General features: G+C 37.8%; 1 protein-coding gene and 1 non-coding gene across 2 annotated transcripts in view; one reads left to right on the top strand and one right to left on the bottom strand.

Moving 5' to 3' along the window:
* The window catches only part of LOC149075497 (calcium/calmodulin-dependent protein kinase kinase 1-like), a 113815-nt gene that overhangs the window by 61738 nt on the left and 35565 nt on the right, over positions 1–16512 (top strand). Inside the window, exons 2-5 of the mRNA XM_089242863.1 lie at positions 1115–1229; positions 1338–2079; positions 10437–10490; positions 12348–12399. Coding sequence (XP_089098989.1) covers positions 1115–1229; positions 1338–2079; positions 10437–10490; positions 12348–12399 — 963 coding nt within the window. The remainder of the gene's footprint in view (positions 1–1114; positions 1230–1337; positions 2080–10436; positions 10491–12347; positions 12400–16512) is intronic.
* On the bottom strand, positions 13079–13152 carry TRNAS-GGA (transfer RNA serine (anticodon GGA)). Its single transcript has one exon. It is a non-coding gene; the product is annotated as a tRNA-Ser (tRNA).

Raw genomic sequence — 16512 nt, 5'->3', positions numbered from 1 at the left:
AGAACTAGGCATTTTTTTTATAAGAATGCTGGGGCGGCCAAAAAAAATTTCTGTGTAATTTATATGAGGTCGTATGATATGGTCAACATCTATTCATGTTGCCGGCCCGCGAGCGGCAGAAATATCGCATATCTGTCCGGGACTGAATAGGTTGTGTACCACTGATTTACAGGGATTTTCAGAATTAACTTCCTAACTTTGAAACAACATAACTTAGAAACAGTGAAAGAGATAGGAAGATTAAACATGTACAAGTAATTAGTTAACAATGCACGGAGTTAAAAATATGCCGGTTTCTGAAATTAGTTACGAGTTAGCTGATAGATGTCACCACAGTCTCTGCACAGTGCCCTTTAAGCAGAGTGATATCGTCCTTCGCAAATATGGATCAAATCATATTACGGTGGATTTGAAATGGTCGAAATGTCTGGCAATGACACGGCAAAAGTGAAGAGTGAAATTTAGTCACTTTTTCGCAATATCTATACCACAATTTACGCGTATGACTTATACAGGTTAATTTTCCAAGGTGATTTAGTTCTTGAGGCCTATTGCTGTAAACACAATGGCCTTCAAATAGCACTTCAGAAAGAATTCATAAAATAAAACGACTGTGACACCACCTGTTAGTCAGAATTGTAACTAATTTCACAAACCGACTTATTTGAAACTTCAGGCCTATATATATATATCCATCTCAAAAGAAATTTTGTTCATCTTTCTACCTATCACTGTTTCCAAGTTATGGAAACTGCTGTATCTTCGGACTAAATTGACATTTTAATTTTTCTCAGCCGCTGAGAAACATATTTTCACTTCGTAAAAAATGCTCAGGTTATTCCCTAAACCTTTGTAAATAAAGTCATATTTTTTTAAAATCTAAAATTTTTAATGCTGAATTTTTAAAAGTTAAAAGTTTGGAGATGCGATTTTCGTCCTTGAGTACAACAATTTTAAAATGAAATGTCCATAGCAGTCCTCCCCCTATCATTTCAAAGTTAGGGAGTCCATTTTGAAACACCGAATATGTATGCTTTAATAAAGTTAACATGAAATAAAAATGAAACAAAAACTTCGAGTCAAAAAACGGTAATGTATTTTCGTTATTCTCTAGCTTCAAGCTGTTTGTGTCAGTCTTTCAACGGTCACCAAAGACCAACGAAATCTAGCAAGTGTCGGCCGAATCCTCAGCTTGCAGTAGTCGATGGCGTTGGAGACCTTCACGCTAGGTAGGAAAACAAATTTCTACTCTTTCAATTAATAACCTTTTTTCTTTAAAAAAAAACCACATGGAAGTATAACAACTATTATATGATTATTTATTTTTGTCTTAATAGTCTTTCCGTTACTCTCGATTTCCCTTCCCGAGTCATCCCCGAAACAACGAACGAAGAAAGAGACGACGACAAACAGGACTCATCTCTTCTCCTAGAACCAAATCCGCACAAAATATCCGATTGTGAAAACTCTACCTCTTGTGATATAAACTCAACGCCTCCACCGTCTCCGAAGGTTCGTGGACCAAAATTGCTCAAGGACAGCTCAGCGACGATCGGTCAAACCAACTGCTTAGACGTCAGCTCGAGGAGTGAGAGTGACGTGTCCGATCGCTTGCATCGACTCAGGATAGTTCAGGATAGCATTGACCCTCCAGACAGCCCAGAGACGATTCAGCAATCACTGCCGGGTACGGCAGCTGGCAGCGAAAAATCTCCAATAGACGACTCAGCAGTCCAAAAGGTTATAAAACCCTCCTCTTCTTCCGATGAACTATTGAACTTGATTCGTACCCAGAATTACGAGAGTACAAGTAGCACCAGCAGCAATGGCAATACCAGCAGGGGAGGTAGGGTCCCGAGGATCAAGTACAACGTGACGAGGGACAGCTGTACTGTGGCGTCGAGCCACGAACGCCCAATTTACCCTTCTCTGCCTTATTCTCCCGTGTGTTCTCCGAGTTCGTCCCCCAATCTACAGCGATGCGAAGGTCAGAAGATTCCTTCCAGGCCGACGCCCTTCCAGTGTCCTTCCGGTTGCACGCAGCTCAACCAGTACAAAGTTTTGAGTGAAATCGGAAGGGTAAGTAAATTCTTACAGTAAATACTCAAGTTTTTCAATTGAGCCACCCTAATAGGGATGCGGGAAAAGTACAGTAAATACAAGGTGATTCAGAAAACACGGTCAAAACTTTTGAGTACGTATCTAAATAAGCTATTTTTGCCTCAAAATTCATGGTCGCTACGCAAGCGGTAAACCACTAGACGGCACTATCATTGAATGCGCTGGTTCTGCATTGTTTTTTAAGAAATTATTGGAAGGGGGCAGCTCTCCTTAAAATTTTATTGGGGGTTCCAGGGCCTCAGCCCCTAGATTTCGGCGCCTATGGTAGTAACCCATACCTCAAAAACCCTTGGCTTTGAGTGGATACGAACAACCCTTCTCGGAAGCCCTGAGAATCAAGTTGAGCTCAACAATCCCGGGCTATAAGTGCATTCGTACGACCCATCTCGGAAGACCCCTGCTACCCACCTTTGGGTCGCTGCCCATAAGTTGGATCACAGAACCCCTGCATTAAGCATTCAGTGACAGCCACGTCTAGCGTAGTTCACCGCTTGCATTACGACCACGAATTGTGGGACGAAAATGCTTGTTTAGATGTATTTTATCACTTGTTTTTGCCAGTTTTTCCCATGCGTTCGGTATCCCCTTGTACTGTTTTTTTTCGCTATCTTGGAAACCAGAAATACATCCATACCCTTTTATATTCATAATGATGGCGGAAATGAATAAATGCCAGAACGATCAAGTCCCACAATGAATTCGTTTTTTCCCCTCATGAGAAACATCGGAATTTCGATCATCACTAGACGACGCAGCTTTTTAATGAATCCTTCTAGACAAAGGAATGGGATTATTTCTTCGCAAAATTTTCGTGGCTCATTAGCATTTTTGTGTTATGAGCATTTTCTGGATTAGTTAGCGCTTCATTAATCTTCGTTGTCGCGCATTTAAGTTCTTCATTCCACTTTTGTTCCAAAACAATAATAATAATAATTCTCATAGTAAAGCATTTTATGTGTGAAGCTCTTCGTCCGTCTTTACGATCTCGTCCCGCTTTTCCGCGAGTCGGGCAACGATGCGGCCATTTATCTTGTGCCCGATGAATAATAAATAAACACAGTACAGGCGATTTCCACATCCTTCTATTAATATGATTCTCTCTCTCTCTCTCATTATGGCGGAACGGTTCCGTTCTGCTGATAGGCACGGCTGCTTTCATTCAATGGTATTGAAATTCGTACCGAATAATACCGAAAACGACATGGGCTAACACAAAAAACTATCATTATAGTTTAAACAATGGAAGCAAAAAAGAAGGCTTTAATGTACTCTAATGGATCTGACTTGCATAGCAATAGAATTTACTTGTATAATAGATATATAATTCATGCATTTACTAACCCTTTCTTTATTATTAATCGGTAACTCATTACTAGAGACCGGATTATATGCTCCTAAAAGTGGTAGGATATGCACTGTAAACGCTGAAATATGCACAGAAAAATAAAGAAAAAATGCATCTAATATCATACGCCGAAGTATGGCACGAAATATATGCAAAAATTTAAAAATATGCATTTCAAAGTGTCAAAAATAGAAAAAAATCGTGAAAATTGTTAAAATGTGCATTTAAAAATACCGAAATCAAATGTGCATAAAAAAAAAATCTGCCTTAAAAGTTCTTCAATATGTTTTAAAGGGCATGTATGAAAAATATACGTGAAATGAAAAAAAATACATGCATTTAAAAACGCTCAAGTTTCCTAAAAATGGAAAATATGCACGAAAATGAAAAGAATACCTATACTAAAAGCACACTGAAGCTTTTAATAGTATAGTCTATACTAAAAGTCTAATCTAAGAGAAAAGAAAAATATGCAGTGTCAACTAAAAAATATGCGCAAAAAAATGAACACGTGTATTTAGAAAACAAAAATATGCATCTAAAAATTCCTAAAAATATGCCCTAAAGTAAATAATACTCAATAGTGAAACATTTTCTTGGAAAAATTGAAGAAATTTGATGAAATTAGAAGAATATAAAATGTTTAAAATAATCTTAAAACCATTAGTACAATGCGATAAATAAGGAAAAAAAAAGCTAAACATATGCACCGACTCTAAAATTTTGGTGGTTTAATGCATTTATATGCGCTGACTATAAAATTGCTAAAATATGCGTATGCACTTACACATTTGCCTATAATCGGGGCTCTACCAACACCATCCACACTACCAGAAGGCTTCCTTGCAAAGCTCGTGACGTCACTGAAGTAGGCCATTTCACCGGCAGCCATTGGATATGCTGCAAAAGAAGGGTAAAGATATCGTATGCGACGGCCTGCTATTATCCAGTGGCAACACACACAAACAAACAACACGTTGGCATGTACCAATTCGATAGAAATTCCGCAGAGGAATGTGTACGAGGTGCATGTGTGGTTAAGTAGTAGTAGTCTTTGTCTTGGCATAGTTTTAATTTGATTGCACTAATGATGTATAATGTAACCTTTCAGTTGCTAATTAATCGGAGATAATTTACTTGACGTCCCGTTTTTCTCTTCATAAAATATAGTAAACCCATGTATATCCAATATTGAAATCTTCCAGTCCCACACTAAATGGATAAAATGATAAAGTCAAACTTAAATCTCGTTTTACAAACTTACTCAAGGTTTATATTTAATGATTGAGTGCTATGTATTTTTTTGTATTTTTAAGTATTAATTTACACGATTTTTTACATACGCCGCCGTATTATAATATAACAATAATATGGTACATTTATTAAATAACGGAAGAAAATTGCTTATGCATCAGTCCGGGGTTGTGAGCGATTATATCTATGATTTTACTAATGGAAAATGCAAGTTCAAGAACCACAACCGAGAATATACCCAATGAGGTAGCTATTAAACAAAATGCAAAAACAAGAAATTACCATAATATATACTTTTCTGGCTGAAATTTACTTTTATATAATTTCTATATCATACCTTGCAACTGAATGCAGTATCATCAACCAGAAAAAATTCTCTATATTACTAAAATTATAACCATTCTTTTCAATTCACGATTTCACTGATTTGGGACAGGCGGCAACCCTAATCCGGATACGAATACCAGTGAGAGAGAGCATGGCGATATTTAGCGATGGGAGCAGAGGGAGTTTCCCGCCGGCTCTTTATCATTCATAGAAATTTAGCTTTCACACAAAATTTATACCCAAATGTAGAAAAGGTTAGTTAGTGGCGTTCACTATTTAGTAATATTAGGGCAATGAATATAGGTGAATTTAGGGCTCCCTGAAAAATTAGGCTGACTTATCCGCCATCTTTGGGTGAAGCGTGATGTTAGTATTAACGTTATAACCAATCACTGTTCCCTATCCTGCTTTTTAACCATTAGATTGTCAAAAACTTGTTTTACCGCTCCATGATGGAGGAAGATGAGTCCACCTGCCTTTATAGTTGCCAAGACACAGGGGACAGACCCATCGTCCTCCAACTTTGAATAAAAAACTGGTTTTGCCCTTACAAGGTCGTCTAATCCCGAAAAAAAAGGATGGGGGGGAAACAGCGATTAAAACTATAGCTAAGGCGTCATTATAACCGGCTAGTTTCATCGTCTTCCATCTTAGAGCAGTATACCCAGTTTTTTTTTTCACGTGACGTGTAATCGTCAAAAAAAAAACGCAGCATAGGGAACAGCGATTGACTGTAGCGATAAGACGGCGGATAAGTCGGGTTTGGTTTCTAGGAGATCCAGCTCAGTGATACTATAGATTTATAGTGATACTTATAGAACCGACTCTACACTTGCGCTCTAAGACGGCGGATAAGTCAGCCACGGCTTTCAAATAGCTCGAGAATTCCACCTTTCATTCCTTAGCCGAAAAAGGATAATTTTTCGTCGTTTTTTGGTTCAGTGACGATCAGCAACATGAACGCCTACATGGAGTCATTGCTATTCTGAATAGACTTTGATCTCGTCCCTGTGTGAATTTATCCATCGTGCCAGCCCATTGGCATTCGTCCAGGAGAAGTTAACTAGAACGCTATAGACCCCTCTCGTTCCTGTTTGGAAAAAAATTCGTTTTGACGGATTTTTCCGCGTGTAAGTTTTAGAAAAAAATCTCGGCTTTCTTTGAAAACACGAATTTTTACGGTTTCGAATCTTCTTGGAATGAAAATCTTTTATGTATAAAACTTTCTTACGATACGAGAGCGGAAAAAAGATGTTTTTCCTGGAATTTTCTGAAGATCAATGAGTTCACTTTTTTGGGACTCAACAAATGCTTTCTTTCTTCAATGAGAGAAAAGTATTTCCCGGATTTCTCTCATTCGAACCTCGATTACTCCACTTGTGTAGTAATGATATATAAATTTTTGTTTGTGAACATTTCATCGTATTCTCGAACGAAATACACTGCGTGGTATTATGGAAGAAGTTCTTAACCTATGGGTCACCGAGGCTTCAGAGATGGGTCGCTCGAATCCACCAACAGCTAGGGGCTTTTGAGATATGACTCCCGCCCTTTCTGGTTCGCAGAGAGTTCTGAGCATCGTCGTACGAATCTACTGTGATCCAGGGACGCTTGTATGAGCTGTGGGTTACGACCGAAACTTGATTCTCAGAGAATTCCAAGATGGATCGCACAAATCCACTGACAGCCAGGGATTCTTGAGCTATTGGTTACGACCCAAACTTTATTCGCAGTGCCCTCCAAGATGATCGTACAAATATATTTGCAGTCAAGGTTTTTTGAGCTATGGGTCGCGGCGACCAAAACTTGATTCGCAGGGGCTTCCGGGATGAGTCATACGAATCCACTTACAGTCCTGTTATGAATGCACTTATTGAGTCAGTTTTCATTAATTTCGAAGAAGAAACAGTTTTATGGGTCGCAAAGCTGATCTAGTTGCTGATTTTGGGTCACGGATAAAAAAATATTAAGAACCCTTGTGCTATGGCATGAGTGCATAAACCTTTTGGACACTACAAGCTAAAATTATTAATTATTTGTGAGGTCCGTATAAAATCTTTAACTTCGAGGACGGCTTAAAAGTTTATAATGTTTTTCTGGGCCGAATGAAATAATCTGGATATAACGTCTTTTTCTCTCTCTCTCTCTATATATATATATATATATATATATATAGCTTATAAGCAGTTCACAATCAATATATATATATATATATATATATATATATATATATTGTGAACTGCTTATAAGCTCGCTCACCGAATTCTTCGAGGATCGTGTAAAAGATGATTAACGTCTTTGAAAGCTGTATCAAATTTGAATGGCCTCTTTATTCGTTGATGAGTTCAAAATGTGAATAACTTCTTCGAGGAACTCGTAAAAGCTGAATAACCTCCTCCAGAACCGCGCAACAGCTGAATAACCACTTTCTTCGTGTGGACGGTTTAACATAGCTTCTATTGATAATTTCTTCCAGGACCTCATAAAACTGAATAACTTTTTCGAGGACCTTTCAAAAGTTTAATAACTTATTCGAGGGCCATATAAAAATAGAATAACTTATTCGAAGTCCGGATAAAAGCTGAATAATCCCTTCCTAAATCCATGCAAAAACTGAATAATGTTTTTTAAAAATGTGTGAAAGCTGAATAATGTTTTCGAGAACCGTGTAAAAACTGAATACCTTTTCAAAGACCATTTAAAAGCTAAATTACCTCTTCCAAGACCATGTAAGAGCTGAAGAATCTTTCGAAGAACATGTAAAAGCTGAGTAACCACTCTCTTCCTGGTCCTGAATAACCTTTCTCTTCTTGAAGAAGGTTATTCAGCTTTGAAACCCTCACGAAGAAAGTGATTACTCAGCTTTTACACGTTCCTCGAAAAACAATACAGCTTTTTCATGGTTCTGGAAAAGGTTATCCAGCTTTTATACGTTCTTCGAAAAGATTGTTCAGCTTTTCCACGGTTCTGGAAGAGGTGCTTCAGCTTTTATACGTTATCCAAGGAAATTATTCAGTTTTAGCACGGTCGTCCAAGAAGTTATTCAGCTTTTACACGATCATGGAAGAGATTATCATTGGTTTATAGAGATTATGGAAGAATATAACCAGTTTAAAAGCTGAATAATATTTCTTTCTGCAGGCGTGGTTTAAAAGCTGAATGACTTCCTCCAATACTGTGTAAAATCTGAATAGCCTCTTTCAGAACTGTGTAAAAGTAGAATAACTTATTCCATGACTTATTCCATTTCTTCAAGGACCTTGCAAAAGCTAAATAACGTTTTCGAGGGCCATATAAAAGCAGAATAATTTCAAGAAGCGTGTGAAAGACGCATAACTTTTTCCAGAATCTTGTACAAAGCAGAATAACATTTTCGAGGACTATAAAAGCTGAATAGCACTTCGTCGAGGAACCTTGTACAAGCTGAATAGCCTCTTCCAGGACCGTATAAGAGCAGAATAATCATTCAGAATCGTGTAAAAGCTTGCCTACTATGCGATCGTGTAAAAGCTGAAAAACTTCTATGAACTCATATAATAGACCACTCTCTCCCACTCACGATCATGTAAAAACTTAATAATTAATGGCTTTTTTGAGGGCCATATGAAAGCAAAATGACACCTTCGAGAGCCGAGTGGAAATGAAAATCACTGATAAAAATCAATTTAAACGCACTTGTTCGCTTCACCGATTGCTTCGATGGTCGGATAGGAATCTCGATTTGGCGAGATTGACACAGAGTTTGTGCGCCTGAATGAACGCCAGGACTTTGCCACTGGACTTCTCCCGTTGCCGAGATCTCTTCCAGCACAGCTTCGTGGCAGAGTTTGTGCACCTGTGTGTTACGATCTAGAGTAATTTTTGCTTTGCTGCTCCAGGGTCAGCAATACACTATTGTTACTTAACAGTAAACGCACATCGTAAACACTCCTATGGGGAATTTTTAATGAATGCGTACATGCTAGAACGTGCATTCTGAGTATGCGCGTGGCCCTAACATATTTATATATGTTGTCAAATCTATGCTGCTTTGTATTCTACTTTCTTTCTTTCAAACTGAACGCACCTCTGGTCTATCACCACTTTACTACACTGTTGGGTTCTACTGGTGCTGCCATTTGTTTTCCATAGTTTTAAGTGAAAATTTCAAATGCCTTAATTTTTTTCATGACGTAAGCATCGTGCTGAAGGTCTGCCTGTTCTTTGTAGTTAGAAATTCTGCGCAGCAATAAAATAAAGTCAGTCAGAGTTTTAAAGATGATCATCAGGGCCGTCATTTAGGGGGGGGGGCAGGAGGGCAGGAGGGCAACGCCCCACCCTGGCTTTTGAAAATACACTAAAAATGATATATATATATATATATACACAAATATATTATATATGCATACATTGAGTACATGTGCTTAGCCCCCCCCCCCCCTGAAAAAAGGTGAAATGACGGCCCTGAGATGTTCATCGAGTACCCTGAAATACTCGATGAGCATCTTTATCCTTCAGCCGTCATGCTCTTCTCTGGAGGCGATGGTATGTTCCAGAAGGAAAATACAAAAATTAATTCATTTCAAGCTTCCAAATTGTTCGATGAGCGAGATGGATTATTGGCCATCACGAAGCCAGCTTAAATCTAATCAAGAGATTCTCATGGAACTTGTTAGTCAGGAAGAGTTCGATTTTTCCAAGATCGGTCGGGAAAATGTTGATGCGAATCCGGCTAAAAATAAATATCAAGATATTTTTCCTGACCTCATGAAATTAATGCCGCGACGAATACATGCCGTAATTCATGAGAAAAATGAGCTCAAATAATACTAATGCATGCTATTTTTTTTTTTTCCAATTAGCGTATGTTCGAGAGATATTCTCTAATAATTATTATTTCACGGGAGAAAATTATTATTTCGTAGTAATGAAAATTTACCATCGTTCAGTTGTATTAAGTTTTCATTCATTTTTGTAGTGGTAACTGAATCCGGTTTTTAATTTCCCTGGGAATGCAGAAAAAATTAATAACCATGGAGGATGGAATACGTGTCTAAAAATGATCATTCAAACAAAATATATAGAACTCCCATGATAAACTTATTTCAGAATCAGGAAAACTGATATTAATATGGTAGTTTTTTTTTTCTGGCAATAAAAATGCCTTTAGCTATTTATCTTTCTGGGACTAATTATTATTAACATAAGAATATTTTTATTTTCGGAATAATTTTTTAAACATTAATTCTGGGAATATCTTATTACGGTGACATTTATTGATTCATCTGTACTGAGAAAAATTGATGTCGGTTTTTCCCCTCTATATATTTAGAGAGAGAATTTGCATAATTAAATATTATTTCTTGTCTGTGTTTTACTGACTTGATTAATTAATTATTATCATTTCCAGGGTTCGTTTGGAGTTGTGAAACTCGCTTATAACGAAGAAGACCGCAATTATTACGTATGTAGTAGTGAATAAACGAATTTATTTTCAATTACCTCTATTAGCATTATTATTGTACTTCCCCAACGTTATACAGGGTGGGCGAGAAGCCCCGGACATATTTTAAAAACTGATAATAAATCAAGCAGGTGCGGTTTGCGCTTAAATACTTGTCATGGCCTTCACTAAACTACTTATCATGGCCTTCACTAAACTACTTATCATGGCCTTCACTAAACTACTTATCATGGCCTTCACTAAACTACTTATCATGGCCTTCACTAAACTACTTATCATGGCCTTCACTAAACTACTTATCATGGCCTTCACAAAAAATACTTATCATGGCCAGGGGTCTTCTACTCATGTCCCTCGGGCCCACACTTGGCCAGCGGAGCTGTTTGTCGTTGCCCGCCGACCATTTTTAGAAAATGGTTGAAACATTAAAATACGATTGCTTCTAGAATTAGTGAAAGAAATAATTTCCGAATTAATAAAAGAAATAATTTCCGAATTAATGAAAGAAAATAATTTTAGAATTAATGAAAAAATAACTTAATGAAAGAAATAATTGCGTGATTTGTGATAGAAATTATTTCACAATAAATAGATGTATGATTTCATGATTATTGGAAATAAATGATTTTAAGATACATTGGTAATTATATTATTTCAGAATCATTGAAGGTGATTTCAGATAAAAATAAATCATAATCAATTAATCAGTGATTAACCAGAAACTTTTTCACAATTGGTCAAAAAAAAATTACTTCAGAACCAATCAAAACTAATAATTGATAAAACAAATAATAATTTCGGAATAAATAAGTCTTCAATTATTTTTGCCCCAAACTTGAAGAGAATTTGCCCCCCCCCCTCTCTTTTCAGCTAGCGCGCGTGCGTGCGTGTTAGTTCTTACAGTTATAAATATCTCAGCATGACGAACGGCCCGCAGACTTCTTGGGCAAATTGAATCTGGCCCGCGATGTCTGGAAGGTAAAGTCAACCCTAGCCTAGTTGTTGGTGTGGTTTTTTTTTGTTTTTTTTTTTCAAAAACGTCAAATTTCACTCATAGGTGGCGCTGTGAAACTAAAAACGACATAAAATGTGATACAGTGTATAATTAACCCTAGATAACTAAACACTCGTCTAATAGACTACCTAATAGATTAGTTACTGAGTAACACTAATTCAAGTTTAGTTATCTAGGGTAAATGTTTCGACAATTTGTGTTACGTAAAACTATCACATTTCAATATGAATAGCGCCTTTTTTAGCCCTAAACTAGCGAAACGGTGCTCGTATAGAAATACCGAAGTTTTATGTAACTCGAACTGCCATAAACATTAATCATACACTGTTTGTGCAATTTTAAATTAATTTACAATTTATTTAATTTTCATAAATTTTGAATTTTATGTGATATGCCAAATTTTCCGTTTTACAGCGCTCCCTGTGAGTGAAATTTGAATTCTAGTTGAATCATTAAAAAAAAACTTTATAGGCCATGATAAGTATTTTAGAGCAAACTGCACCTTTTTACGCCAATCGGTTGATTGTTTATGAATATTTAAAATCTGTCATGGATTCTTTCTCCACCCTGTACGGGATTCTACGGGAGTGATACTTTTTTCCACACACACAGCACAATTTTTCCCTGTTTGCTGATAATTTACATATTTTATTTCAGTTTTATAATCAACCATAAAACCTGTTGATGGAAATCAACAAAAAAAATATTGATTTCGAACACTCTTACGGAACACCCTGTATATGTTTTGGAATGCAGTCTCTCTGTTGTCGCGTGTATTTTTCATATCTATCCGCTTGTATATCGTAACGAGTTTGTTTTCTGTCTCTCTTTTATTACTGTAGGCCATGAAAATATTATCGAAAAGAAAATTGATGAAAAGAGCCGGTCTTTATGGTAAATAATTGAAATTTTTAAAAAAAAATTCATAATTCTATTCATTTTTAATAATTATACATATACTAGAGCTAATTTTCCAAACACCTGTAGTTTGAACTGATTACCAACTTCTAATTCCATGTCTCTCCCCGAAATTCTAGTGCGCTAACTTGTCGGTGTGCATATTATCTGCAGTAGCCACATATAGTCTAATTGTACTTTTCATCTCTTGTCGCTTCTCTTGGTCGCGTAAGATTCTGACAAGTATGCAATCCCAATCGGACGCCCGAGTGGCGCGGTGGTAAGATGATCGTCAGGTCCCAGATTCGAACCGGGGAAAGAATATATATAATAGATAACACTAAATATTTTCCCTAACGATTTTGAGGGAACCACCGTTAGATAGCGCCTTCCCGTTAGGGGGAATAATTTTCACGAACAAATTTCACGTTTGGTTCACAACACGTACGCGTACATTCCAACATGTACCGATTCATTAGAAGTTCCGCAGAGGAATATGGACGAGGTGCAAGTATGGTTCAGTAGTAGTGTCAGTCGGACAAGGACTGAATCAGACCCAATTGATGTCTCGTCAAAAAACCTTGAAAATGTCATTTTTTTGTGTATAAATGATGTTACGAAGGTTTTAACAACTGGCTGTTGCGAAGACATATTTTGGAAAGAGAGAAAATTCAACTGCCCCTGCGGGGAATCGAACCCACGTCCTTTCACTTTCCGGGTGAACGCCATAGACCACTAGACTACAGAGGCACAGAATCTCTCAATCTTTCCTTGGAGCTCGTGTACACTGACAGGGACCGTACATGGACGGCCAGACCATGTACGTTTCTGTGCCTCTGTAGTCTAGTGGTCTAGGGCGTTCACCCGGAAAGTGGAAAGGACGTGGATTCGATTCCCCGCAGGAGCAGTTGAATTGTCTCTCTTTCCAAAATATATCTTCGCAACAGCCAGTTAAAACCTTCGTACGGTAGCGGAGAGTGACGTCATCCTTGTATAAGTCGCCATCTGGTGGCAACGTCAGCAGTTGTGAGCTTGGCCTGAGTCTGGTCTGACCGTCCATGTACGGTCCCTTTCAGTGTACACGATCTCCAAGGAAAGATTGAGCGATTCTGTGCCTCTGTAGTCTAGTGGTCTAGGGCGTTCACCCGGAAAGGCAAAGGACGTGGGTTCGATTCCCCGCAGGGGCAGTTGAATTTTCTCTCTTTCCAAAATATATCTTCGCAACAGCCAGTTGTTAAAACCTTCGTAGGGTAGCGGAGAGTGACGTCATCCTTGTATAAAGGATGTTAGTAAATACTGCGGGTGAGCAAAAATTCCTGGGGGAAACGAACAGCATAAACGAGGGGAAAAAAGTATTGTTCCGTTAATTTATGCTGTTCTTTCCCAACTTTTCTCCGTTTTCTGAATTTAAATATGTCAGCGAATATGGCACTTGGGAAAAGTGGATTTTTTTCCGGCCTCGGGAGAGACTAGGCAACAACTTTCTAAGGGGCCGTTCAAGTGTTACGTCATCATCCATAAGGGGGAGGGGGTTTCCGATTTGCTGACTTTTGATGACAAGGGGGGGGGGGGAGGGGGTTTTGGATAATGCTTACGTCATCAACCACCGTTTATGAAAATATGAGTTAGGATTCAGAGGGGCAGAGCTGATGACGAAATTTTGCTGACAAGGGGGGGAGGGTCAAAAATGGCTAAAAATTTGCTTACGTAATACTTGAACGGCCCCTAATTGAGTTTTGAGGATAGGGTGTCCGTATAAAAAGTTAATTTGTTCTACACGTTATTTGGGTCTACACTGAGGTCTACACGTTATTTGGTTGCATTTCCAATTGGAAGTATGCCTCTACGATCAAGTATTCTCCAGTGTAATGCAGCAACGGGGAATTATGGAATCACCCTGTACAGATAGATATACAAGAACATAAAACAATTTCACCCACGCGTACTTGCAGAAAAAATTTCGTCAAAAACAATTCTCTTCACTTGAAAATGTAACTAGATTATTCCACTGACAAGAAGAAACATTAAAATAATTCTTATGGAGTTAATTTTTTTTTTTTCTGAAGAAATGAATCATTGGAGAATATTTTTCTCTCGAATTTGATTTTTTTGTAACGAACTAATCTTTTTAACACGTTTTTTTTTTCTTCTCTCTCTGATACTCCGTGGAATAACTTGCGCTTGGGGACACGGAAAAAAATACACGCTATTTATTTATTTTTTTATTAGACATACTGCATATTTGCCGGTCGATGATGCTTCGAACCATGACTTTTGCTATCTCTCGTCGGAAATGTTTTCCCCTTTTTTTTGAATAAGACATGTTTGATATTGTAGAACAAAAGGAGGAGAAAAAGCCTTGATAAAAAACGTTCTTTTTCTCTGATACTTTCTCTCTAATACTTCAAAAATTCAACAAAATGCTTCAAGCAAAATAGAAAATTGATGAAGTACAAAAAATAAACCCAGAAGGAAATAGAGCGTTCCGTTTACATACTTTCTTAAATTTAGTTCCAGAAATCTTCTCTAAAAATTGAGAAATCATAATTGAGAAGAACGTGCTTTTCCTCTTTACCATCCATGATTAGGTTTTTTTATTTATTTCATAAATATGTAATACGCAAATGTAAGTGCGTGATATCAAATACCAATATACAATGCACAAATACACGCACACAGTACTTTCAAACCGAGCACAACTCAGGTCTATCACCATCTATGGGCGATTGACTACCTTAGTGAGTTGCGCCGGAAGTGTAACTGTGTGTGTAGCTAACAGTCTGAATGCGTATGTTGTGTTGTGTTTGATTTTTCAGTGTCGCCATCTATATTTCGGAAGTGAAGTGAGTGATGTGTTGTGATTGAATTACATTTGTGCTGTTTGTATGTTCTGTTGCTCTCTGTGGCGAAACTTTTTAAAGGGGAGATCGGCTCGCATTCGCGTCTTGAAGTTGGGAACCACAGAAAACCAACTTCAGCCGACTGCCACTGTGGTGACGGTGGGGTCCGGGACCTCGTGACGCGAGTCCGTCACTATGACCACTCGACCACCACAGCGACACGCACGTATTACTGCAAACACTTTGTTTCCTCAAGGGACGAAAATTCCCTCCAGAGGATTACAACTTATTGATTAAATTGTGATAATTCCGTGGACTGCATTTCAATTCATTTCGATTTTCAATAGCTAGCAATTCGTTGCGCTGCAATTTCATTGCACGCCCATTGCTCATTTTTCACTAATTTCTGCAACAGTTGGTGATTTTTCAGACATGGCAAAGCTTTGGTGAAAAAATTGGTGATTTTTCGTATTTTGTCGTATTTAGGATCCCAATTTTGAGTCATTTTTTTCAATGGAACATGATCACCTTGTCATGACCATTTTTGTCCGTAAAATAATTTTTTTATTATCACAAAAAATGAGTAACTTTGCCTGGTTTTAATTTATACAAAAATTGCCACGTTTTTAAGACAAATAAATTACACTGGTCGAATGGTCGACGTGTTTCGGCTCTTCAATGGAGAGCCGTCATCAGGACCTCGTGGTCAGAACTCACACGAATGAAGAGTGATGTTTACGTCTGGTCGTCCGAAGAGTTCGCCTTTGCATTTGCTGCGTCCGAGTGGTCTTTGGATGCGAATTGGGGAGCCATCTGTTGTAAAGTGTTGAAAGTTTTTTCACGACTGAGGTTAATAAAGCCTGTCCAAGCTGACGAAATAGGTGGTGTGTTTCTTCCATCATTAACGAGGAAATTCTGGCATGTTCTGATGAAGTATCCCTCGAGAAAATTCAATTCCGAATTGTGTGTTGCTTTTTTAAAAACAAATGCTTTGTCAAAATCAAAATGATGTGAATGTTGCCAGCAGTGTTGGGCAATAGCCGAATTATCCGTCCGTCCCTTCGGCTATTGCCCAACACTGCTGGCAACATTCACATCATTTTGATTTTGACAAAGCATTTGTTTTTAAAAAAGCAACACACAATTCGGAATTGAATTTTCTCGAGGGATACTTCATCAGAACATGCCAGAATTTCCTCGTTAATGATGGAAGAAACACACCACCTATTTCGTCAGCTTGGACAGGCTTTATTAACCTCAGTCGTGAAAA

Source organism: Pholcus phalangioides, unplaced genomic scaffold (assembly GCF_987345545.1).
Source record: "Pholcus phalangioides strain wild (caught in Gottingen) unplaced genomic scaffold, Ppha-v1.0 ptg000015l_1, whole genome shotgun sequence".
Lineage (NCBI taxonomy): Eukaryota > Metazoa > Arthropoda > Arachnida > Araneae > Pholcidae > Pholcus > Pholcus phalangioides.
This window is presented reverse-complemented; position numbering and strand designations above follow the sequence as displayed.